The sequence below is a fragment of the Jaculus jaculus genome, chromosome 8, assembly GCF_020740685.1.
Source record: "Jaculus jaculus isolate mJacJac1 chromosome 8, mJacJac1.mat.Y.cur, whole genome shotgun sequence".
In the NCBI taxonomy this organism is placed as follows: domain Eukaryota; kingdom Metazoa; phylum Chordata; class Mammalia; order Rodentia; family Dipodidae; genus Jaculus; species Jaculus jaculus.
In genome coordinates, this window is record NC_059109.1 from 118,693,786 (window position 1) to 118,718,117 (window position 24,332).

At 51.4% G+C, this 24,332-nt stretch overlaps 1 protein-coding gene across 1 annotated transcript in view; it reads left to right on the forward strand.

The window, feature by feature from the left end:
* Nucleotides 1-3,438, forward strand: part of Arhgap40 (Rho GTPase activating protein 40) — a 47,124-nt gene extending 43,686 nt beyond the window's left edge. Inside the window, exons 12-15 of the mRNA XM_045157665.1 lie at nt 75-215; nt 876-1,045; nt 2,274-2,323; nt 3,043-3,438. Of these exons, the coding sequence (XP_045013600.1) occupies nt 75-215; nt 876-1,045; nt 2,274-2,323; nt 3,043-3,134 (453 nt within the window). The 3' untranslated portion in view covers nt 3,135-3,438. The remainder of the gene's footprint in view (nt 1-74; nt 216-875; nt 1,046-2,273; nt 2,324-3,042) is intronic.
* The last annotated feature ends 20,894 nt before the right edge of the window (nt 3,439-24,332 follow it).

A 24,332-nucleotide genomic window follows, 5' to 3' on the forward strand; every position in this document is an offset into this window, starting at 1 on the left:
CGCCTTCTCCGCTCCTCCCCCTCCTCGTCCCCACTCCCCAGCTCCCCGGCTGAGCCCTCATTCTTCCTGGCCAGGTCGCCTCTTTCTTGGTAGCCCAGGTGAGGAAGCTGAACGACAGTAGCGGCCGGCGTGCCCAGCTCTGCGACGGGGGTCTCAAGACTTGGCTCTGGAGGTCGCACTTGGACAGGGATAAGACGAGGGATGGGCTGGAGGCGGTGAGTGACCCCCTTCATCCCCACCTCTGACAAATGGGTAAAGGGACCCAAAAGGCATCAAGGAGGTGCCCTCCCTGGGGTTCCCGCCACCCAGATGTCAGAGATGACCGTCTGGGGCCACCAGAGGGCGCTCGGGCCCCACCGCACAGACAGGACTGGGCCTTGCGGGAGGGAGTCTCCTGGAAGCTTCCTGCTGCAAGTTTTAGCCCTTTGTGTGCCTGGGTGAGGACTGGGCGAGTTGGGGGGCGGGCAGCTAGAAGGGGGATGAGGGTGTCTGACGAGAGGTGTGAAGAGAAGAGCCTTCCAGGAACAGGGAATGTTCAAGGAGGAATCCTGAACATGGCTCCTTAGGAAAATGTGTGTGTGTGTGTGTGTGTGTGTGTGTGCACGCGCGCGTGTGCGTTGTGAGTGTGTCTCTGCATGTGTGACATACATGCACTCTGTGCGTAAGGACATGTGTGCTGGGACTTACACGCCTGCGATGCGTGTGTACACAGGTCTGGGTTTGTGTACGTGTGTGGTCCCAGTATGTGAACATCCTGTGGTCTTTTTAGCGTGATTGCTGGCGGAGGTGGACGTGTGTGTTTATTCACACACACATGAATTCCAGGCAAAATGCCATCACGTATGAGTCGATTTCTCTCTCTCTCTGTCTCCCAGACTCCCGAAGTGGCCAAGATCCAGGTGGTTTGGCCTAGCAGAGACCTGCTGCAGGTGCCTCTGACCCCCAGTACCACTGTGGCGCATGTCCTGAGGCAGTTCGCAGAGCGCCTCAGCCCTGGGTCACGGGGTGAAGAGGCCGGTGAGGACCCCAAGAGCAGCCTCTCAGGGTAAGGGACATTTCACTAATGTCAGAGCCCCGTCCCTCTCCTCCGTAGGGTACAGGGGAGGCTAAGCACCTCCCAGCTGAAGCGTGGGGTGTTACACATGCCCTTGGTGAGCCCTTGACCTGGCCCTTTCCGTGATGGTCACAATAGATTCTTCAACCTTTATAGAAGCTTTTTGGCTCTGAATAATAATGAAAAGAGCCATCATTCGCTAGTGATTTTAATACCCACTTCATGAATGGGTACAATGGGCTGTGGGATGCTAGAGTAGTAAGGCAAAGAACTGGCAGAGGCTCCGGCCTTGCAGGGTCAGCCTTGTGGACGACACAGGCGTGAGTGAAGTAGCCACAAAGCAAATACCAAGGGCACGCCTTTAGTCCCAGCCCTTGGGAGGCAGGGGTAGGAGGATTGCCAAGAGTTCAAGGACAGCCTAAGGGCAACATAGTGAATTCTAGGTCAGCCTGGGCTACAGTGAGACCCTACCTCAAAAAAATAAAAATAAAAAACAAAAACAAAACAGGGAACATGGTGAAAGTACAGTTAGGTATCTGATGTAGTCTGAGGAGCAGGCCAGGCTTCTTCTCATAGAATATGGCAAGTGCCAAGGACCTGAGGTGACAAGGAGCAGCACGAGCGAATATCTGAAGGAAGGCCCGTGGGCCTGACTGCGTGGCCGGCCGTTGCTGGCAGGTGCAAGGAGCAGCCGGGCCCCTGGGAGCCGCCGTCGTGGGGTTGCCTCAGACACCCTCAGAGAGGTAGACCACCAAGTGTCGGCTCCAGTTCCCGCTCACACAAATGGGAAAAGCAAGGCTCAGAGGGGGCTAGGACATGTCTAAAGCCACGTAAGCAGATCAGGGGCACATCCTGAAATTTAATTCAGAAGACACCCTTCGTTATCATGAGGCCATTATGATCACGGCAGTTATCGAGCGAATCCGTAACCCATCCTGACACAGGATCTGCCTCTCCTGTGACACTGTCGCCCCACCGCCCTCACAGCCTGGTGCCCAGCAGGAAGGGGCCTTGTGACAGGAGTGCCAGGGGTCGGCCCTCGCTGTCTGTTGTCCTGTTGTCTCGCCCTGCCCCTGGGTAGCTCCAGGTGTCTCAGGAGGATCCTCACCCCTCTCCTCTCTCCTGGGATCACAAATCGCTGAGCATGTCCCTGCCGGGCCCCCAGGGTAGTGTGGTTGTCTCCAGGAGAAGCCAGCCAGCTTGCTCTTCTGTCTTGCAGCCATACAGCATCAGACAACTTCTTCGTCTGCGAGGTTGGAGGGAACATTGGTAAGTTTCTCTGTAGGGAGTGGGTCCAGAGCCAGGGTCTCGGGGGCTCTGTGACCTTGAAAGCTCAGGATGAGCCTTTCCCTCTGGGCCTCGGTGCGGCGCTGCATCCCACGGTAGCTGGTTCTGCACGGAGCTGGCCCGGGTTGGGAGAGAGGGCAGATTGGTTCTTAGCGTGAAGGCTGTGGTGCCGCCACTGATGTCTCCAGGACTCCCTTTATGTCCCCAGGCCATTGATTTCTTTAGGAGTGCTGTAGGGCCACCAGCACCTAGCTCTGAGGGTCCCTGCTTTGTGGGTACCAAGCCATGACCCTCCAACTTTAGTGGGACGCCAGAATTGCTTACAGAGCCATGACAACAGGCATCTGAATGCACCTTTCTGAAAAGTGTCCCCATGTGGTCCAAGAAGCAGAGGCTCAGAAATCTGTGATGTCCAGAAGGAGCTCTTGGGACAGACCTTGTGGGGAAGGAGTAAAGGAAAATGGGGAAGGAAAGAGGAGGAGCCACAGTGACGCTCTTCCTGGAACTTTTTTTAAAATTTATTTTTATTAGATGTGGACATATTTAGTATGTAAACAACACAAGTTGGTGCCATCCTTTCCCTCCCCCCCTGCCTTGTTAGGGGTGCAGGCCAACCCCATGGGGATTGTGGGTCATGCATTGCGGGCAACCACATCTTCCCTAGCCATCCTCTCGATCTCTCTGGTCCCTTCTTCCCACAGGTGAGCATCGCCTGGACCCAGATGCCTACCTCTTAGATCTGTACCGTGCCAACCCCCATGGCGAGTGGGTCATTAAACGGAACCCCACCTAAGCCCCGGACTCCCAGGAGCAGCCTGAGAGGCCCAGCATGAGAGCAGAGCTGCTCAAAGAGAAGGCTTGGGTCTTTCTTCACACAGTCGTCCTCTCTGGAAATGCCTCTCAGACCACGGACACAACCCAGGGCTGCACCAGCCTCTCCCTTCCTGATTACACACATAGAGCCCCAGTACATAGAGCCCCCGTACTTGGGGCTGCTGGTTCTCCGAGGGTTATTGTCCACAGTTTCCAGACTCAAGAATAATAAAAATTGCAGAATCTCTCTCACAAGCAGGCTTTTTTAAAAAAAAAAAAAAGAGAGAGAGAGAGAGAGAAAATTACATGGGGGTGGGGGCTGGAGAGATACCTTAGTGGTTAAGGTGCTTGCCTATGAAGCCAAAGGACCCAGGTTTGATTCCCCAAGACCCACATAAGCCAGATGCACAAGGTGGTGCATGCATCTTGAGATCATTTGCAGTGGCTTGTGTGCCTATTTATATTCTCTCCCTCCCTTTCCTCCTCCTGTCTCTCAAGAAAAGGAAAGGAAAAGAAAGGAATTTTTTTTTTTTTAAGAAAACTATGTTGAGTGTGGTGGCACACGCCTTTAATTCCAGCACTTCTGAGGAAGAGGTAGGAGGATCTCTGTGAGTTCAAAGTCACCCTGAGACTAACTACATAGTGAATTCCAGGTCAACCTGGAGCCTGGAGACCATACCTTGAAAAACAAAAACAAAAACAAAAAAAAAAAGAAAGAAAGAAAGTAAAAGAAAAAGAAAATTATGCTGGAGATGGTCCCACAGAGGGGAGTGGAGACAGCAGTGTGGACTTGGACTCTCTGCGACTTTATTTTTTTTTTCTTTTGGTTTTTCGAGGTAGGGTCTCACTCTAGCCCAGGCTGACCTGGAATTCACTATGGAGTCTCAGGGTGGCCTCGAACTCATGGTGATCCTCCTACCTCTGCCTCCCGAGTGCTGGGATTAAAGGCGTGCGCCACCACGCCCAGCGGCGACTTTAGTTTTTAAATATTTTTGTTTATTATTTATTTGAGAGAGAGAGATAAAAGAATGGGCATGCCAGGGCCTCCACCCATTGCAAATGACCTCTAGATGCATGTCCCACCTTGTGCATCTGGCTTATGTAGGTCCTGGGGAATTGAACCTGGGTCCTTTGGCTCTGCAGGCAAGCACCTTAACCACTAAGCCATCTCCCCCGCCTGAGACTTAAAAGATGGGATCAGTGGCGGTGGCCATTCCCAGCCCTGGGAAAACTGGACAAATGGCAAAGCTCTCCAGTCTTAGGCACTGTTTTGCACCATGTTGTTATCTTATAACATTGAAATTGCTCAAATATTAAAAGCACAACCAGTTAAATGACGCTTTCACTGTCTTCTTCCCAGCCCAACTTCCAGAGGGTGTCATCCTTCCAGAGAGCTGGGTGATGAAGAGACTTTTCTCACATCGACTTGGGTTACATCTTGACCCTGCCCCCATCTGGTAGGGTGGGAAGAGAGCTTAGAGCCAGGAAGTCAGAGGGAGGTCGACAGATCTGAAAGGGGAAAGACAGGCTTCCTGCTACCCACCCCTCCCACTGCTGGTCTACGCAGTCCTGTCTCCTCAGGGCTCCCTTTTGCTCCCATGCATCTACCTTTTCATCCATCCATCCTTCCATCCACTCAATAATGACTATGTTGGACATTTAATACACACCAAATGCTTAACAAGTTCAGTCTTCACAACACTCCAGTGTTTCCAGTGGGGGTTCTCACCAGAAGCAGACCCTGGGGCAAAGATCCAGAAGCAACTAGTGATCCTAAGAGCTGCAAGAGTGAGGCTATGAGAAAGAGGAGGCCACCCACCGGAGGGTGCGTTATCCAGCAAAATGCCACTGTGGGCACCTAGAGCTTAGTTCTACTGGGAATACCTGGGAAACCGTGTGGAAGCTGTTCGTCTGAGTTGCCCCCACCCAAGGGGCAAGGGAGCGGGGGGAGTAGGGCTGGGGAGGGCAGGGGGAGAGGTTACGTTAACATCCAGAAAGTCACTGGATGTGGGCTGCTCGTGAGGAGGATAAGCCTGGATGCCCTACATGTCCGGCTTGCCTGGGTGCAGGCATAGTGGGTTCTGATAGCCAGAGCACTCCTGATGAAAGACACAGACGCAATGAGGGACTGGCTATAGGTTGGTGTCGTTAGCACCTGCTTCGCCCTGGCAATGAGAGGATGGTGGTAGTGAGGCGGCTCTGCTGCTGCTGCTGCTGCTGCTGATGGTGACGACAATGACAGTGATGACCGTGACCGTGATGCTGACAGTGGGAAGGTAGCGATAATGATGGTGGCGATGGTGATATAGTGATGATGTTGATGGTAGCAACAGTCATAGTAAAATAGTGGTGATGGTGACGTCAAGAGCTTTATAAATCTATTACTTATTTTTAAATATTTTTATTTGTAATGAGAGTGAGAGAAAGAAAGAAAGAGAGAGAGAGATTGGGCACACCAGGGCCTCTAGCCCCTGCAAATGAACACACCAATTTGTGCATCTGGCTTTATGTGGACATGGGGAAATTGAACCTGGGTCATTAGGCTTTGCAGGCAAGTGCCTTAACCACTTAGCTATCTCTCCAGCTCCAAATTTATCTTTTAAATGTTTTTATTTTTTTATTGGACAGACAGAGACAGAGAGAATGCAAGCTCTAGATGCATGTGCCATTTTATACATGTAGCTTTATGTGGGTACTGAGGAATCAAACCTGGGCCATCAGACTGTGCAAGCTGAGCCATTGCTCCAGCCCCAGACTTTATAATATTTTTAAATGTTTATTTAAGAAAGAGAGAGTGTGTGTGTCTGTGTGTGTGGCAGAGGGAAAGAGAGAGAGAATGGGCAAGGCCTCTGACTGCTGCAAACAAACTTCAGATGCTGCGCCACCTTGTGCATCTGGCTTATGTGGGTCCTAGGGAATTGAACCTGGTTCCTTTGGCTGTTCAGGGAAGTGCCTTAACTGCTCAGCCATGGCTTCAGCCCCAGACTTCATAAATTTAATCTTCACAATAGCCTAATGCCATGTTGGGTGATGGTGGTGACAGCAGCTACTACAAACCAGGGTTGTGTGCATGTTAGCTCCTGCGAACTGAGTTGCTGTTATTTTCTTTTATTTTTTTTTCAATTTAAATTTTTTTTTATTATTTATTTGAGAGCTACAGAGAGAGAAAGAGGCAGAGAGAGAAAGAGAATGGGCACGCCAGGACCTCCAGCCACTGCAAACGAAATCCAGACACGTGTGCCCCCTTGTGCATCTGGCTAACCGTAAGTCCTGGGGAATCAAGCCTCAAACCGGGGTCCTTTGGCTTTACAGGCAAGTGCTTAACCGCTAAGCCATCTCTCCAGCCCTGTTACTTTCTTTTAATAGAGCAGCAGTACCAGGGCTAGGAAACCCACAGCACCTACCTATCCGCATCACTGTAAGTGACAGGATCCAATTGCACTACAGGTTAGCAAGGGCTCAAGACACAAGCTCTTAACTGTATGAGGCTATGCGTAGGCACTAGTTGGCCTTGTCCAGCTTTTAAAGTGCTTTGGTGAAGTCCCTTCCTGTACCCATCCCCCCGTCTTCCTTCTCACACAATGCCAATATCCCTGATGGTTCACTCTGCCAGGCCCTCCCACCACCGAGTCTCAGCTCAGATGTCCCACGCTCCAAAGTTCCAGCTCTCACCACCCGACCTGAATGTGCTTTCTTGTGCACGTGCTTTCTCTCCCCTCCTCTCTCTCTCCATTCCTGTCACTGCTTTTCTTCCTAGCATCTGTCACTGCCTGAACTTGTCTTAATGAGATTTTTATTACTGTCTCCCTGACTAGGACGCAGCTCTGTGAAGCCAGAGACCACGTGGGCTTGTCTCACTTTTGTGGCTGCGAGGGCACGACTAGGTGCTCAATAAGAACTGGTCGGTGGGGCTGGAGGGGCGGCTGACTGATTAAGGTGCCTGCCTGTGAAGCCTAAGGACCCAGGTTTGACTCTCCAGGTCCCACGTAAGCCAGACCCGCAAGGTGACTTTGGCACAAGGTGGCACATGTGCACAAGGTGGTGCATGCATCTGGCGTTCGATTGCAGTGGTTGAAGGCCCTGGCATGCCAGTTCTCTCTCTGTGTTCACCCCTCTCCCTCATTAAAAAACAAAACAAAACAAAAAAAAAAACAGGTTAGAGGAATGAATGTGTGCATGAGGCTCTCTCCTTTCATCTGTTTGGTCTAGAGTCACCACCAGCTCTAACTCTGACCTCCCCGTTTGATAGATGTAAACACGAAAATGCACCAGAGGTACCTAGAACAAGTACTCATTACTGTTCTCACTATGAACAAAAGCCAGGCAGCTTGCTGTGGTGGCCAGTGACATGGTCCCTGCTGGTCCCATTGCAGGCTCGCTGGCTCACTCACAGGACCGAGGTGACAATCTGTAATTGGAGGGAAAGTCCTTTCACCTTTGCAGGAGGTGGGGCTGGTGTCCCTGAGGGTTGTGAGAGCCCAGGAAAGACTGTGCTAACATCCGTCGGTGGGCCTCAGCCTCAGGCAGAGGACGCAGTTAATCACATGTCAGTTTCTCCATTCGTCTTCTGTGCTATCTGCAGCTCTCATCGGTTCCCACCCTGTGCATCCTGGTGATTGATGATCCCGCAGCCGCCCTCCTGCTGGGTTAGCGCAGCTCACAGAGGGAGCCCAGCTTCTCCAGGCTTTCCGCAGCCTGAGCTTGGCTGGGGTCATGGTTCTCTTGAAGAGTCCTGGCAGGAACTGAATGGCGCCCTCCTCAAATTCACATGTTGAAACCCTAATCCCCAAGGTGCCAATATTTACTTAGATACAATGCCTTTAGGAAGGCAATTCAAGTAGGACTCTAGCCCGATAGGACTAGTGTCCTTATAAAAAGAGAGACACCATAGCTGTCCCCTTCCCACCCAGTTCACAGAGGAAAGGCCACATGGGGTTAGCAAGGAGGCAGCCCATATGCAAAGCAGGAAGAGATCACTCGATGGGAGACACATTTTCTGGTACTTTGACCTTTCACCTTGGAACAAAATTAATTTCTGTTGTTTAGGAAACTCGCTTTGTTGTGGTAGACTCAGCAGAACACGACAAGCTCCTTGTTGTCCCGTCCTCTGGGGAGGAAGGATGATGATTTGGAAATACAGTGGAAAAGCAAAGGGCGGGTGTGATGCTGGGTAGAGGATGGTTGTCGCCTGGAAGGCAAGCGTGTGCTTCTGTGGGAGCGGCAGTGTTTAGCAGGGCCACTCTGGGTTGCACAGCAGTACCTGGGCTCCATTCCCTCTCTGGGACTGGAGGTAATGCACCCAATCTCTCTGTGCTCCTAGATGTTCAGAAGTTGTTGGGTGTGTGTGTCGGGGGTCCTATAGTCAAGCACCAGCTTACCTTCAATGTGTGCTCAGCACTGGGCTAGGCTAGAGTAATACAGAAGACAGGGAAGGGCTCAGCCCTCCCCGCCCCCCACGGAGCTCCCAGACTGGTCAGAATGATATGACCCTAGAAATGAAAGATGTCACCTGGTGAGAAAATCAAATGGACAGAGGAGAGAGGGCACAGGGAGACTTGTGAGAAGGTTTTGAGTGGTCTGGGAAGGGTCTAGGGTCCTCCAAAGCAGGCCTGTGGGTGACAGCTGAGGCTCAGTGCTGTTCTGGGTTCTGGGGAACGTTCCTGGGCACGTGCTCCTGACCTCAGGAGGGTGGACAGGCCAGTACACCCAGCAGCGCTCACTCTTCTTGGTTGAAGGCTGCTTGGGGAGGGGGAATTTAGTGACTGCATTTCCAGCCTGGCACCTTGGGGGTGGATTCAGCCCTTCTGCGTCAGACACGACCTTGGGCAAAGCGCCCCACTGGAATGGACAGGGGCCCATGGGTGTCCAGGGGATGTAGCGGAGACAAATGTGACCTCACCGACGAGGTGACACTCGAACTGACCGCTGTGCAGGGGTCAGACGTGGGGAAACTGGAGGCCAGAGATCTGTCCTCTGATGGAGAACGCAGAAAGGGCCAGGGCCGTCCTGGACTTCACGCCGGGCGGGGGGGGGGGCGGTCAGCAAAGTTGGGGGGGGGGACAGCCAGGTGCAGGGAGGCTCAGGTCGCTCCCAGAGCGCCCCCATGCGGTGGTCGCCACTCCACCTCCACCCAGGCTCCTTCCTTTACACCCCACCCCCAACCTTCAACCAAGTCGACGATTGGCTGGCCAGGATGAGGGGCGGGGCCTTGGGGAGGTCCATCCCCCCCCCTCCCCTCCCCCGAGGCCGCGCTGGCTCGCTGCCTAGGCGGTGAGGCCGACCCAATCCACGCCGACTTTGCCGTGCAAGGAGGCCAGACCAGCGAAGGGAAGGAGAGGGGAAACGGGCGGGTCTGGAGACCGCAGAATGGGTGAAAAGTTGGACGCTCCCCTGTCTTGCTCTCCATCCCCCCCAACCCCCGCCCATGGGGGAAGACAAGAAAGTGATTGCTGGATATTACCCAAGGCTGGGGTGGTGGAAAGGAAAAGTGACTCCTGGCAAGCCCACTCTGCTGTCCCCCCCACCACCACCCCATGCAATCACTTTGCATTCTGGGGGAGGGGAGTGGAAGCCACTTGTCATTATCCCTGAACACTGGCTGGCAGGAGGCCCGAGGGGCGGGGGAGAGGGGCTCCCCAATAGGGACTCTGCAGCTGCCTGTCTTTAAGGTAAAATTACCGTAATTACCCCAATTACCAAATCCATCAAGAGCTCTGGACTGAGGAGACCAGAGAACAATTGAGCCTGATGGATCTGAGGGGGGCAGTGGGTGAGTCAGGGGAGGAGAGGCGGGCTGTGCCATGGGGGAAAGACCCCACTCTCCTCTCATGGTGAGGGTTTTCTTTTATATTAGAAAGAGCACACACACACACACACACACACACACACACACACACACCCTCTGGCTTCTTTACCTCTCACATCCTACACACAAATCCTTTGAACTCTGACCCCACCCCCAGTAAGTAGAAAGGTGGAGAAATGACTAGTCCCCCCAGCCTGGCTTCGAGCCAGGCCCTGTGCAAAGCGCTGTGGGAGCACAGCTTCGTCTCCGCTTACAGATGTGGCCAACCTGCATTCCCAGCAGCTCTAATTCCACACACTCACTGTACCCCTCACGCTGGCTGCTTTGGCACCCAAAGAGATGTTGGGCACATCCAGAGACGATATATTCCATGAATAATCAAGTTCATGAAAGTCCTCGGGACCAGTTTTTTCTTTCTTTCTTTCCTTCTTCCCTCCCTCCCTCCCTCCCTCCCTCTCTCTCTCTCTCTCTCTCTCTCCTTTTCCTTTGAGGTAGGGTCTCACTGTAGCCCAGGCTGACCTGGAATTCACTATGTAGTCTCAAGGTGGCCTCGAACATATGGAGATCCTCCTACCTCTGCCTCTTGAGCACTTGGATTAAAAGTGTGCACCACCACACCTGACAATTTTTAAATTAATTACCTTTTTATATGTACTTTAATTACATATTCCCTTTACAGTCAACTGTTGAGTAGTTGTTATGGACTAAATTTAGGGGACTCTAAGCTTGTGACATCATTGACCTGGCTTATCTATTCCTTAAAATCTGGTCCAGTAGCATGGTGTCACACGCCTTTAATCCCAGCACTTGGGAGACAGGGGTAGGAGGATCACTGTGAGGGTAAGACCCTAACCTTGAAAAACCAAAAAAAAAAAAAAAAAAAAAAGGAACAAATTAACGACAGCCAGGAAACACAGACACTTTATTTTATTCATGCGAAATGTTGGAGAAGTCAAAACGAATCTGCAAAGAGGAAGTACAACTACAGAGGTGGGAAGTGTAGCTGAGTGGTTAGAGGCTTTGCCCAGCATGCACACGACCCTAGGTTCCATCTCCAGCTCTGCAAAAAAAAGAAAGAAAGGAATCAAGTCTGTGGGAGTTGGGAGGGAGAAGGGCCTGTGGTACAGTCCATGGGAGGCTTTGGGAGAAAGGGACACTAGGGAGCTCCCTGGGGGTGAAGAAAGCATTGTCTTGATGGCAGTGGTGATTATGTAGGGTTTGTGTGCATGTGTCAACACTCAGGGAGCAAGGGGCTGGAGAAGTGACTCAGAGGATCAGAACACTTGCTGCAGAAGCATGTGGGCAAGAGAGGACCAGATTTGCCCTGACTTCTATTTCTCAGCTGGCATGACCACACACCTGTAACCCCAGTCCTGCAAGATGTGGAGAATCATTGGGGCTTACTGGTCAGCCAGCCTGACCAAAGATGGAAGTTCCAGGTTCAGTGAGAGACTCCAGCTCAAGGAAACATGGATGAATGATGCAGGTCACCTGATGGCTCCCCCTCTGGCCTTAGTAAGTGCATGTACACACACACCCCTGCCACCCTTCCCCATGTGCATGCAAAAACAAAACAAAAGAAACAAAACAAAAAAACCTCACAGAATTGTTCACTGAAAACAAGTGTATTTTATTATTTGGGAAATACACCTCCACAAAATAAATTTATTTATTTTATTTTTTATATTTATATTTATATTTATTTATTTATTTGAGAAAATGAGGCAGGGGAAGAGAGAGAGAAAGAGTGGGTTTGCCAGGGCCTCCAGCCACTACAAACAAACTCCAGATGCATGTGCCACCTTGTGTATCTGGCTTACGTGGGTCTTGGGGAACCGAACCAAAGTCCTTTGGCTCTGCAAGCAAGCGCCTTAACCATTAAGCAATCTCTTCAGCCCCAAAATAAAAATTTTAACTACCTCAAGGGGTTAAAAGTAAGATGCAAGTTTGGTTACTGTTCAGGGTAAATGAGTTAATAATGCCTGCAAAGTGCTTAGCTCGGAGCCTGGAACAATGTAAGTGGGCAAGTAAATGGTAACCATGGTAATGTGAAAAGAAGACATTGGCTTGGTAAATGGGGCAAGAAAGGGAAATAAACAGAGGGCAGGTGAGGATGGACTGCTGCTTGGAAAACAGAGTGACTGCAGCTGTGAACTTGGCCTCTGAGGTTGTGGCGCCTCTCTTCTCCAGCTCGGAGGAGGATGCCCTGGTCTGACCTCAGCATCCTCTGGGGTCTGGGGAACAGCCACTTGTAAGTTAGGCCCTGCTCAGGTCAGTTACTGGTTTCCTTCGTGCGTTCACTCACTGAGCATGCACCTGGACCACTACGCAGCATGGCAGAAGACAGCTGTCCCCGCTTCTGCTTACTGAGCAAACTTCTGTGTCATTCTAAGTTGAGCCAAAGCAGAGAACCAACGTTCAACCGGTTTTCACCCCACAGAAAAGGCAGTTTGCTATGCTTCAACCGAACACACCATCTTTTTCCTCCTTATGTCAAGCCTCCACAGTGGATAGAGTGATTTCCATTTTTGTGGCAAAAGGACTGGTGTTCAGAAAGGTCAAGTCACTGTCCCAAGGTCATCCAGATCTAAGTGGATTTGAACCTCCAGGTCTTACTACTTGAATCCCTCATGGTAAGGTCTGGCTCTGGGTACCAATGATTGCCTGTAGTCAAAGGAAATAATGGGCTGGGGAGATGGTTCAGTGGCTAAGCATGCTTGCCGCACATGCATGAAGAACTGAGCCTACATCTACAACCCCAGTGCCGAGACAGGAGGATCACTGGGGCTGACTGGGAAAATGGTGAGCTTCGGGGTCAATAAAATACTGTCCTTCCAAATAAATAAATTAAATTAAAATAAAAGGGGGGGCTGGAGAGATGGCTTAGCAGTTAAGGTGCTTGCCTGCAAAGCCCCTGGACACAGGTTCAAATCCCTAGTACCCACATAAGCCAGATGCACAAGGTAGTGCATGTGTCTAGAGTTCCTTTGCAGTGGCTGGAGGCCCTGGCATGCCCATCCTGTCTCTTTCTATCTGCCTCTTTCTCTTGCTCTCTCTTAAATAAATAAATAAAAACAAAAGACTCTTTCACTAGGCATGGTGACGCGTCTTTAATCCTGACACTTAAGAGGCAGAGGTAGGAGGATCACCGTGAGTTCAAGGCCACCCTGAGACTACATAGTGAATTCCAGGTCAGCCTGGGCTAGAGCGAGACCCTACCATGAAAAACCAAACCAAACCAACAAACAAAAAGACTGTTTCAAGGTAAAAAATGTTGAAGAATGATTGGCTATTTTCCTCTGGCCTCTGCATATATGCATATGAGATGTAGGCATTTATGCACATACACAAGAAAATGGCAGACTTTACATAAAAACGGAAAATGTGAGGAAAGAGAAATTCTCACTTTGTCTCCCTTGCCTGTAGCAGTTTTACAACTTACAGAAATGATGAAGCAATAGTCAAAAAAACAAAACAAAAAACCCTGATGTTGATTTAGCACTGTTGCTCCTGGAAACTCATTCCTTTGCTGGTTCAGGTCAGCCATGTTCACCCCAGCATGGTGCTTCCTGCGGGAGTCTTTACCGCTGGGGCTCAGTTCAGTCTGACTCGGAAATTCATACAGTGGAAGTCTGTTGAGAGGGGTGGATACACTCCCCTGGGTCTCACCCACTCATCCCAAGTCCCCAGACGGACTGCTTTCCACTTTTGGCTGCATCAGTCCTTGGCCTTCCTAGAATGCCATTGTCATGCCAGATGCCCGTATTCCCCTGCCTTCCAGGACAACCTGCCTCCTGCCTGGCCCCCTTCTCCCTAGGCCTGGGGGCTTGTTTCAGGAGCGGCGCTGGCCAAGCGAGGCCAGAGCTCTATGCGTGTGTCTTTCTGTAGCCCCAGGAGCTGGCCTCATTCTGCCCATCTTATCCCCAGCCAGAGCCAGCCTCTCTGGCCTGGTCCTCCTCTCACAGCTTCCCTTCCAGTTCAGGTTTGTTTTAATTCACAGCTCATTTGCAGATCAAAGCAGACAGAGACACCCCAAGTGCAAGGGACCCTCAGGCAGCCCCCTCCTCACTGTACAGCTACGTGTCTCCCTAAGCAGGAGGGAAGAGGCCTCCCCCATCCGCTTGGATGCTATTTGTGAAGCAAGGCACTGGCACCTCGTTCGAGGCTCCCCCTTCCATAATGGGGCTAGAGGTTGGCAGGCAGAGGCTGTGGTCCAGGTGCTGGCATCAGCCCCTCCTCCAGAGCCTGAGCAGGACAAGGACAGTTAATTCCTCTGGTGTTATCAGCTGGGCACAGGCGCTGGTTGCATAGCAACCCAGATTGCTCTCTGTCTCCAGTGGAAAAAAAAAAAAATCAGCATTTTTATTCTCCAACCCTCCCTCCATTCATGAATGAGCTGGAGATGGGCCTGGGGCAGCCCAGACTCTCTGGCTTCAAGCATGGCTCCTTTGCAGAAAGCCTTCACCCATACAGCTCTGTAAGGGCCATGGTCTTTTTATTTTTTCCTTCAGGTGTATGTGTGTGCTAGTGTATGTGTGCATGTGTGTGCATGTGTGTAGAGGCCAATGTTAGGTGTCCTCTGTCACCCTCCACCTTATTCTTTGAGACCGAGTCTTTCACTGAACAGAAATTCGAGGGAACAGAGTTCACTGATTCGGTTAGGCACACTAGCCGGCCAGCCCCAAGAGTGATCCTGACTCTGCCTCCCCAGTGCTGGGATTACAGGCACATGCTACCATGCCTGGCATTTTACATGGGTACGCAGGTCCCCGTATTTGCACAGCAGACGCTTTACCATTGAACTGTCACCCCAGCACCCCTCTCCTCCCAGGGTTCTTCTCTTAAAGCCTCCATCGTCTTCTTGCTTCCCACATGTCAGGCTGGGGGTGGGATCCTGCCCTTCACCCCACTGGTTCAGTGCGGTGAGTTGGGGATGAGTTAGGGGACACTGGATGGAACTGAGGTCTGGGTGGTAGGATGGGAGCTGGGGAGCCTCACTGAGAAACAGTTCTTGAGCACTTGGTGGGTGCATGACCCTAAATTCTCGCTCAGTGCATTAAAGATGGCCACGGATCTTTGCCATTCCTCCCTTGTGGAAGGGGGATCTGTTTCCTCTCCTCTTGAGCTGGGGCTGGCTCCATGAGCTATCTGGTCAGCGAGTATGAGGCAGCAGTGACATTGCAGGTCAGCCTGTGAGGTGAGACGGGGCCCTGAGATGTCAGGAGCTTGTGCCTTTGCTCTTGGAACCCAACCACGATGACGTGAGGAGCCCCATGAGCAAGGCCACGTGATGCCACAGAAGCAGCAGAAACCTGACTGAACCCCCCCCCCCCACACACACACACCAAGTCATAGACTGCCCCCTCCCTCTCTCAGGAGTGAACCCAGAGCCTGGCACATCCTAGGCCAGAACTCGACCTCTGAGCCACCCCTAGCCCAAAACGACTCTTAATGTCAGTAAGGTTGGGAGCAGTTAGCTCTGTAACAAGTCTCCCAGACTCCGGACCTGTCCTCTCCATTCACAGACCGTCTGAGATCAGCAAACGTGGTTTATGTACCAGATACATGTTGAGCTCCAAATCAATGGGTCATCAAGAGAGCTGAATGAAGTCCAGGCTGCTGGGAGTTGGGGTGCCTGGAGAGGACACAGAGGCAGAGGTTGTGGCCTTGGAGATAGGGGCAGATAACTGAATATAAGCTGTTTCTACTTAAGGAATGATGAGTAGAGAGGGGAAGTGGCCTGGGTTTCTAACTAGGCAGTTTTGAATTCAGGTCTTGGCTTATCATTCTGCAGTGGTGCTGGGACTGCTGGGTGGGGGTGGGGGTGGGGGAGATTCTGAGCTCCTGGGTGAACAGGACTGTGATTGATTAATGTTGTCTGCTGGGGAATGAATAAAGGCCCCTGTGATTGGCTGGTTTAGGCCTGACTGGATGTGGAGAGAGAGAGAGCCTGGAAGGCAGTTGTCACTCGGAAGGGTTGCAGAGGGCTTTTAGCCACCTCCAAGGTGAGCTTGCTTTTGTTTTAGACATGTCCAAGGCAAACCAGTTCTGAATGTCATCACTGTGTTCCAAGACCAGCCCTTCACCAGTTTCTATTTTATTTATCTTTTCTTTATTTGCAAGCAGAGAGAGAGAGAGAGAGAAATGGACATACCAGCACCTCTTGCAACTGCAAACGAACTCCAGATGCTTGAGCCCCCTTGTGCATCTGCCTTTACACGAGACCTGGGAAATCGTAGGCAGGCTATCAGGCTGTACAGGAAAGAACCTTTAGCCGGGCATGGTGGCGCACGCCTTTGATCCCAGTACTCGGGATGCAGAGGTAGGAGATGCAGTGAGTTCGAGGCCACCCTGAGACTACAAAGTGAATTCCAGGCCAGCCTGGGCTAGAGTGAGACCCTACCTCAAAAAACAAAACAACAAAAAAGGAAGTGGTGGTGGGGTGGGGGGAGGACCTTTAACTCCTGAGTCATCTCTCCAGCCCACCACCCGTCACTATTTCGATATTGGCACTTGGGCTCTGTGGTGGTTTGATTCAGGTGTCCCCCATAAACTTAGGTGTTCTGAATGCTAGGTTCCCAGCTGATGGAGATTTGGGAATTAATGCCTCCTGGAGGGAGTGTATTGTTGGGGGCGGGCTTATGGGCTTTATAGCCAGTTTCCCCATGCCAGTGTTTGGCACACCCTCCTGTTGCTGTGGTCCACCTTATGTTGGCCAGGGGGTGATGTCCACCCTCTGCTCATGCCATCGTTTTCCCCCTGCCATCGTGGAGCTTCCCCTCGAGCCTGTAAGCCAAATAAACCTCTTTTACCCACAAGCTGCTCTTGGTTGGGTGATTTCTACCAGCAATGCGACCCGGACTGCAACAGTAAAGTGGTACCGAGGAGTGGGGTTGCTGCTAGACACCTGACTATGTGGCTTCAGCCTTTTGTAGCTGAATTTCAAGAGGAATGTGGAAGGAGTTGAAACCTTGGCCTAAGAGATGCCTTGCAGTGCTGTAACTACAGCTGATGGACTATTCTGGTCTGAGCTGCAAGACCTGAAGGCAGTAAGAACTATGGACTATGAGGTTTGGCTTATGAGGGTGAGAAAGAGCTTTGCTTGGACTGGGCTAGCAGTTTGTGTGAGAAGCTTGCTCTTATGCCCCTGTCCTGAGAAGTTGTGCAGGGTTGCTTTGCATAGAAATGAACTGGTGTGAGCAGTGGGAGATGGCACAGAAAGAAAAATCTTTGGGTGAACTGTTGCCTGTTCAGCTGCAACTGAGAGATTACAACCTTTGAGACTGGGCTAGCTGACCTGCGCAGGGGCAACAAGAAGAATGTAGACTCTTTAGAAGGGGCCTGAGTGCTCAAGGAGTGTCCTGTTCTTCAAAGTCAGCTTTATTCCCCCCTGGATTAACAAATTGGCACCCTACCTGGTATCATGGAGTATAAGAAATGCTGGAAAGAGGGTCATTGAGTTTGCAACACGGTCTTGTGTTTTGGAAATGGCCATGGAGCAATGTGAAGCAGGTTTGCTGGTTGCCTGCATAGAGACCCCATGGGGCCATGAAAATGAACCGTGGCTTGCAGTGGAGACCCAGTGGAGATGCCGGGACCATGAGATGGCTGCTGAGGAGCTGCCGGCCCCGGTGAAGTTTCCCAGGACTGTGAGTAGCCTAGCTGGAGGGGCGGAATTGGAATGCCAGAGACTTGTTGCTGGTTAGAATTATCGGACTTGAAGATTTGTCACTGGCTAGATTTGCTGGACTTGAAGCTACAGAGTTTGATGTTTGCCCTGGTTGTTTTAAATCTTGTATTGGTTGAATGTTTCTTTGCTATGCCCAGTGCCATCTTTTGCAGTGTGAAAATTTATTCTGTGCCATTATGGGTTTTTTGAGGTTATTTTTTGGTATTACGGCTCAGTTAAAAGATCTTGAACTATGGGGATGTATGAACATCATTGGAATTGATAAAAACTATGGGGACTTTTAAAGTCAGACTGAATGCATTATATTTTACATCATGTATGGATATCAGTTTATGGGGGCCAGGGGTGGAATGTGGTGGTTTGATTCAGGTGTCCCCCATAAACTTAGGTGTTCTGAATGGTAGGTTCCCAGCTGATGGATATTTGGGAATTAATGCCTCCTGGAGGGAGTGTATTGTTGGGGGCGGGCTTAAGGGCTATATAGCCAGTTTCCCCATGCCAGTGTTTGGCACACCCTCCTGTTGCTGTGGTCCACCTTATGTTGGCCAGGGGGTGATGTCCACCCTCTGCTCATGCCATCGATTTCCCCTGCCATCATGAAGCTTCCCCTCAAGCCTGTAAGCCAAAATAAATCTCTTTTTCCCAGAAGCTGCTCTTGGTTGGGTGATTTCTAACAGCAATGTGAACTGGAATGCAACAGGCTCCATCTTCACCTATTCTAATTTAAGGGGCTTGGAATGGAAGGTGGGCACTAAATTCCCACAACCCCCAGGTTATTCTGACATGTCAGCAGACCCTAGACACCTACTGCTCACACCCTGGAGAGCTCAGGTGAGGACAGGAGCATCCGGCGCTGCATGACAGAGCCCGGGTTGGTGGCCACCGGTCAGTCGGGAGTGTCTTGTGCTGGCAAAGGGTCCTCTGTTTCCTTAGGGAAAGGAGGTCTGATTTCTATGAGGTCAAATGTTTTACTTTCCACGGGGTTAATTTTAGGCCATCAATAGTATGTCACTGAATGCAGGGTGGAAGAGAAAGTCACCATTGTCCCTCTCCAGACAGCACGGGTGACTCTGGTACACTCCATTGCCTGAGGTGGGCACATCCCTGGCTCATGTCTAAGCTGGGTAAGAAGTGCTCTGAGGACAGTGGTTAGAACTGCAGAAGGTAGGCCGGGTGTGGTGTCACATGATCGCCATGAGTTTGAGGCCACCCTGAGACTGCAGAGTGAATTCCAGGTCAGCCTGGGCTACAGTAAGTAAGACCCTACCTTGAAAAAAAAAAAAAAGCACAATGTCAGGTTCACCCAGACCTTCTCAGTCAGCATCTGCACATTGTTCATAACCTATGCAAGTTTGAGACACGTGGATCCAACATGAAGAGTCATGCGTAGAGCTCCGAGGAGGAGTGGCATCAGAATTGGGCTTTAAAAGACTCGTTGTTTTCCCAGTAGACAAGGTGGGGAATGAAGTATCCGCACAGCAGAGGGACCAGCATAGGCAAAGGCATGGGTGGGGCAAAGGTGTGTGCTGGAGCTGGGAGGGGAGTGGAAGGAAGGAGAGAAGAGGCTAAGGACCAGGGCTTTCCAAGTGTGGCCCACAGGCCCATCGGCGCCCTGACAAATGATTACAAATAAGAATGCAAACTGGGCTTTGGTGGTTCCCACCTATGATCCCAGCATTTGGGAAGCTAAGGTAGGAAGATCACTGTGAGTTCAAGGCCAGCCCAGGCTATGGAATGAGTTCCAGGTCAGGCTGGGCAAGTGAGACCTGGAAAGGAAGGAAGGAAGGAAGGAAGGAAGGAAGGAAGGAAGGAAGGAAGGGAAGGGAAGGGAAGGGAAGGGAAGGGAAGGGAAGGGAAGGAAGGAAAGGAAGGAAGGAAGGAAGGAAAGGAAGGGAAGGAAGGAAGGGAAGGAAGGAAGGGAAGGAAGGAAGGGAAGGAAGGAAGGAAGGAAGGAAGGAAGGGAAGGAAGGAAGGAAGGGAAGGAAGGGAAGGAAGGGAAGGAAGGAAGGAAGGAAGGGAAGGAAGGAAGGAAGGAAGGAAGGGAAGGAAGGGAAGGAAGGGAAGGAAGGGAAGGAAGGAAGGAAGGGAAGAAAGGAAGGAAGGAAGGGAAGGAAGGAAGGAAGGGAAGGAAGGAAGGAAGGAAGGGAAGGAAGGAAGGAAGAAGCCCCCAGTGGAATGGTGCTGGGGATGAGGGAAAGGATGGTACCAACACATGATGCATCCATACTAAGTATGTCTGTAGTAAAAGAAAAAAGTTTGTACTCCAAATCTAAATTTAAGAAGTCTTTCAGAAAGTTCTGGCACACACTCAAATTTAACCACTGAGCCAAGACGAGTGGGAGGAGGGAGAGGCGTCATGCAGGGCCCCTTGTGTGACGTGAAGGCATTACTGGGGAGTCAGGCCTGGAGTCCTCTGGCTGCCTCTTTTCTGTGGAGGTCCTGAGACGAGCTCCCTCCCAGGTGGGGGCGGGGCTGCCCTTTTCTCGAGGGGCTTTCTGCTACCCCACCTGCTGCTAATCTCTGTCCCCACCTCTCACTGGAGGACTCTTTGCCATGGTCCCAGCATGTGCCACAATAATTACAGGGAATCATGGCCAACTCCCTCATTCATGAGCTACGTTGAGAACAAGGAGGGCATGATTGGCTCCCGTGGTTCAGCCCGAGCTCTGACTTCTACCACAGCCAACTGCAGGTGTGCAGTGTGACCAGCGGCCTCTGCCTGGGGCTCATATGTCTGTGGGACCAGAGTAATGAGATGGGGGCCCCACCCTAGTCTTTGGTGAAGTCACACTCACTCCTGAGATAGGTGGGCATGCCTTTCTCCCCAGAAGCCCCCTCTTCAAGCCAGACGCACCCCCGTTGCCTTGACCCACAGTGCTCAGATGGGGACATCTATCTCTTCCTCCACCACAGGGCTGGGACCTGAGTGGGAAGTGCCCAGCACGCTGCCCAGCGTCCCTGCTGTTCCTGAGCATTCCTGGTGGGCTGAGTCATGGTAAGGGCTTTATGAAGATACTGTGCCCTTTCACCTCTCCCTCCCTCATCTTCCTCCCCTCCTCCTCCTCTTCTGTCTTTCCCACCTGCTTCCTTGTTTTTTTTCTTGTTTACTTGAGGCGGGTCTACTATGTAGTCCAGGCTGGCCTTGAACTCACTATGGATCCACAGGTGTCCCCAAATTCATGATCTCCTATCTCAGCCTCCTGAGGACTGAGATCGTAGATGAGTGCTAACACACCTGGCTTTGACACTCACTCTTTCTTTCTTTCTTTCTTTCTTTCTTTCTTTCTTTCTTTCTTTCTTTCTTTCTTTCTTTCTCCTTCCTTCCTTCCTTCCTTCCTTCCTTCCTTCCTTCCTTCCTTCCTTCCTTCCTTCCTCCTTCCTCCTCCCTCCTCCCTCCCTCCCTCCCTCCCTCCCTCCCTCCCTCCCTTCCTCCTTCCTTCCTTCCTTTCTCTCTTTCTTTCTTTTGAGAGAAAGAGAGCATGGGCATGCCATGTCCTCCAGCCACTGCAAATGAACTCCAGATTCATGTGTCACCTTGTGCATCTGGCTTATGTGGGTCCTGAGGAAAGAACGGGCATGCCAGGATCTCTAGCTATTGCAAATGAACTCCAGAGGCATGTGCCACCTTGTGCATCTGTGGGTACTGGGGAACCGAACCTGGGTCCTTAGGCTTCATAGTCAAGCGCCTTAACTGCTCCGGCCCCACCGTGTTTAAACCTGACAACTGTTCTGGGTACTATTGCTTTCACCCCATTTTACAGTTGAGGAGACCAAGGCGTGGGAAGAAAAAAACAGCATTGCCTAGAGCCACGTTGCTGGGGGGGGGGGCACAGGCCACCTGCCTGCCACAGAGACAACACAGCTTGCTTAGGGTCACTGTTGTTTTTACCGTTGGTCTGGGGAGCAGGAAGCACGAACTGTTCATGAGGCCTTCGTTGCCCTGGTAATGTTCTCGGCTCTTTGAGAAAGAGCCTGGCAACCACGGTCTCGTGTGAGACCCAGCGGGGCTGCGGGGGGCACGAGGAGCTCGTGGGTCGGTATGCTAGTTTCAGTTTCAGCTTCAGCCTAGGAATCTTGCGAGAGAGGCAGCCCTGTCTGCTAGCCCGGGGCTGGCAGTGCCTTCGACTCCCCGCTGCTCGCTCCCGTAGCCGTAAGCGCTGCAAATTAGCATCATAATTGCCTTTTAACTATTCATGGCTGGAAAGAGAGCAGCTGGCCCCGCCTCTCCATCACCCTGTCTGGGCCTAGAGAACTCATCTGGTCCTCTTCCCCAGGCCTGGGGACCACCCGGGCCAGCCCTTCCGCTCATGTTTGTGGAAGCCTCAGTTTCTCCATCTTCTGCACCCAAGTGACAGTGATCATTCAGTTTTCAAGGGCTTATCATGCACACAGTGGGTAATGGTAGTGTGGCTGTTGTCATTCTGTATGAAGGACCCGGCAGACCGAGGACACCTAAGCCAGGGGCATGGCCTGCGTCCACGTTCTTGTCCTCTGCACTCAGCTCAGGCCCTTCCAGTCCCAGCGGATCAGTCTGTGCGCTTACCTTCCGCTGCTGCGGACAGCTTGAATATTTACAGCCCTAGGAGTAGGCTGGAAACTAGACCTGGCCTAAGACACTCAACTTCTGCTTTGTAATCAGATCTTTACTGTACAGCAGCCAGGTGTAATTAAGAGACAGACTCATCTAATCGGCTCTTACATTCGAGATGCAGCGAAGCTCTGGGGAGCCTGCTGTAGTGGGTAGGGTCCTGGATGTAGGATGGAGGCCAGTCTGGGCAACACAGTGAGAAGAAAGCAGAGGAGGAGAAGAGGAGGAAACCTGCTTCTGCTGCTCAGTATCAAGTGTCCAGGCTCTTACCAGGCTCCGCACCATCTCGCCACCAGCCCCTGCCCCAGCCCCTTGTGCCTATACCTACCTCCCTGTTGGAAACTGGCACTTTATTCTTCCTCCAGCCCCAAGACACGGCACCTGGCAGTGGCTCATGGCCATCTCCCGCTCTGCCCTCCTCCTTTCCACGTGGCGGCCCGGCAGGGGACACTGAGAGCTGAGCAAGGCACAACCTGCCAGAGTTCAATCACAGCGCTTTCCGAGGGGCTTTGCGTGGGCCCACAAATGCCCCTATCTGTTGGTTTGGGGTCTGTCTCACAGCTAGGGCTGTGGGATCCTCGAGGACAGGGACATTGTTCTGTTCCCTGAAGTACCGTGGGGACTTGGAATAGCACTACCTAGTGTCTGACGAATGAATGAATGAGGCAGGGAAAGCCTAGGCCTTGCTGGCTTAGCACTAAATCCTGGGTTCAGCACTCAATAGCAATTTGCTCAGTACTTATATGAATGAACGGTTCTCTGGGATCCTACTAAGACAAGATTGAATTGGGTTTTGGGGGTGACCAGCAGGAGATTAGATTACTAGTACCAGGTGTCTGCGGAGTGTCTGCTTCCTTCTCCCCAGGACTGGGCCTTCTGCTGCACACGAGCTCAGGCCTCAGATTGACCCCATGGTGTATCGACTACCACGGGGGGGGGGCACGGGGTAGAGTAGTTGCTGACACTCACACAGCTGCAGTGTGAAGCACACCCCGTGAGGGAATGCTGTGACTAGATGGGGGAAGCCAAAGGCATGCTCACACCCACTGCAAACCTCCTCCTGGCTAAGATGATCCTTCCCAAGGGATCAGAGGTCTAGACAGGTACAAAAGGTCAAAGTGAATCGAGAGGCTGGCACTGTTTGTCTACCCTGTCTTTCGCAATGGGATCATCACTTTAAATATACATATATACATATATATATATTATATTATATATTATATAATAATTATATAATATATTTTAAAGCCAGGCATGGTGGTGCACGCCTTTAATCCCAGCACTCAGGAGGCAGAGGTAGGAGGATCACAGAGAGTTTGAGGCCACCCTGAAACTACACAGGGAATTCCAGGTCAGCCTGAGCTAGAGTGAGACCCTACCTTGAGAAACAAACAAACAAACAAAAATTATTTATTTTTGAGAAAGAGAGACACACAGGGAGAAAAAGAGAGAGAGAGAAAATGGGCACTCCAGGGTCTCCAGCCTCTGTAAATGAACTCCAGACGCGTGTGCCATCTTGTGCATCTGGCTTACATGGGTAGTGGGGAATTGAATCTGGGTCTTTAGGCTTTGCCGGCAAGTGCCTTAACTACTAAGCCATCTCTCCAGCCTGGTTTTCATTTAAAAAAAATTATTTATTTATAAACAGATGGAGAGAAGGAGAGAGAGAGAGAATGGGCACGCCAGGGCCTCCAGCCACTGCAAACTGACTCCAGATGCATGGGCCTCCCTGTGCATCTGGCTTTAAGTGGGTCCTGGGGAATCAAACTCCGGTCCTTAGGCTTTGTAGGCAAGTGCCTTAACCTCTGAGCCATCTCTCTGGCTTTCTTTTCTTGGAGGACAGGGTTTCGTGTAGCCATGGATGACCTTAAACTTCTTGTTCTCTTGCCATCACCCCCCACGTGTTAGGACGACAGGCGTGCACCACAATGCTCAGTGCTGGGGATCAAACCCAGGGCCTCAGGCATGGTAGGCAAGCTCTCTACCCACTGAGCTACATCCCTGGTCAACCATCATGCTTTCCCATGTATTAAACAATTAGTCTTTGAGTCAAAGTCAGCGAAGTTCCCATTGTTATCATTATCTCCATCCCCAG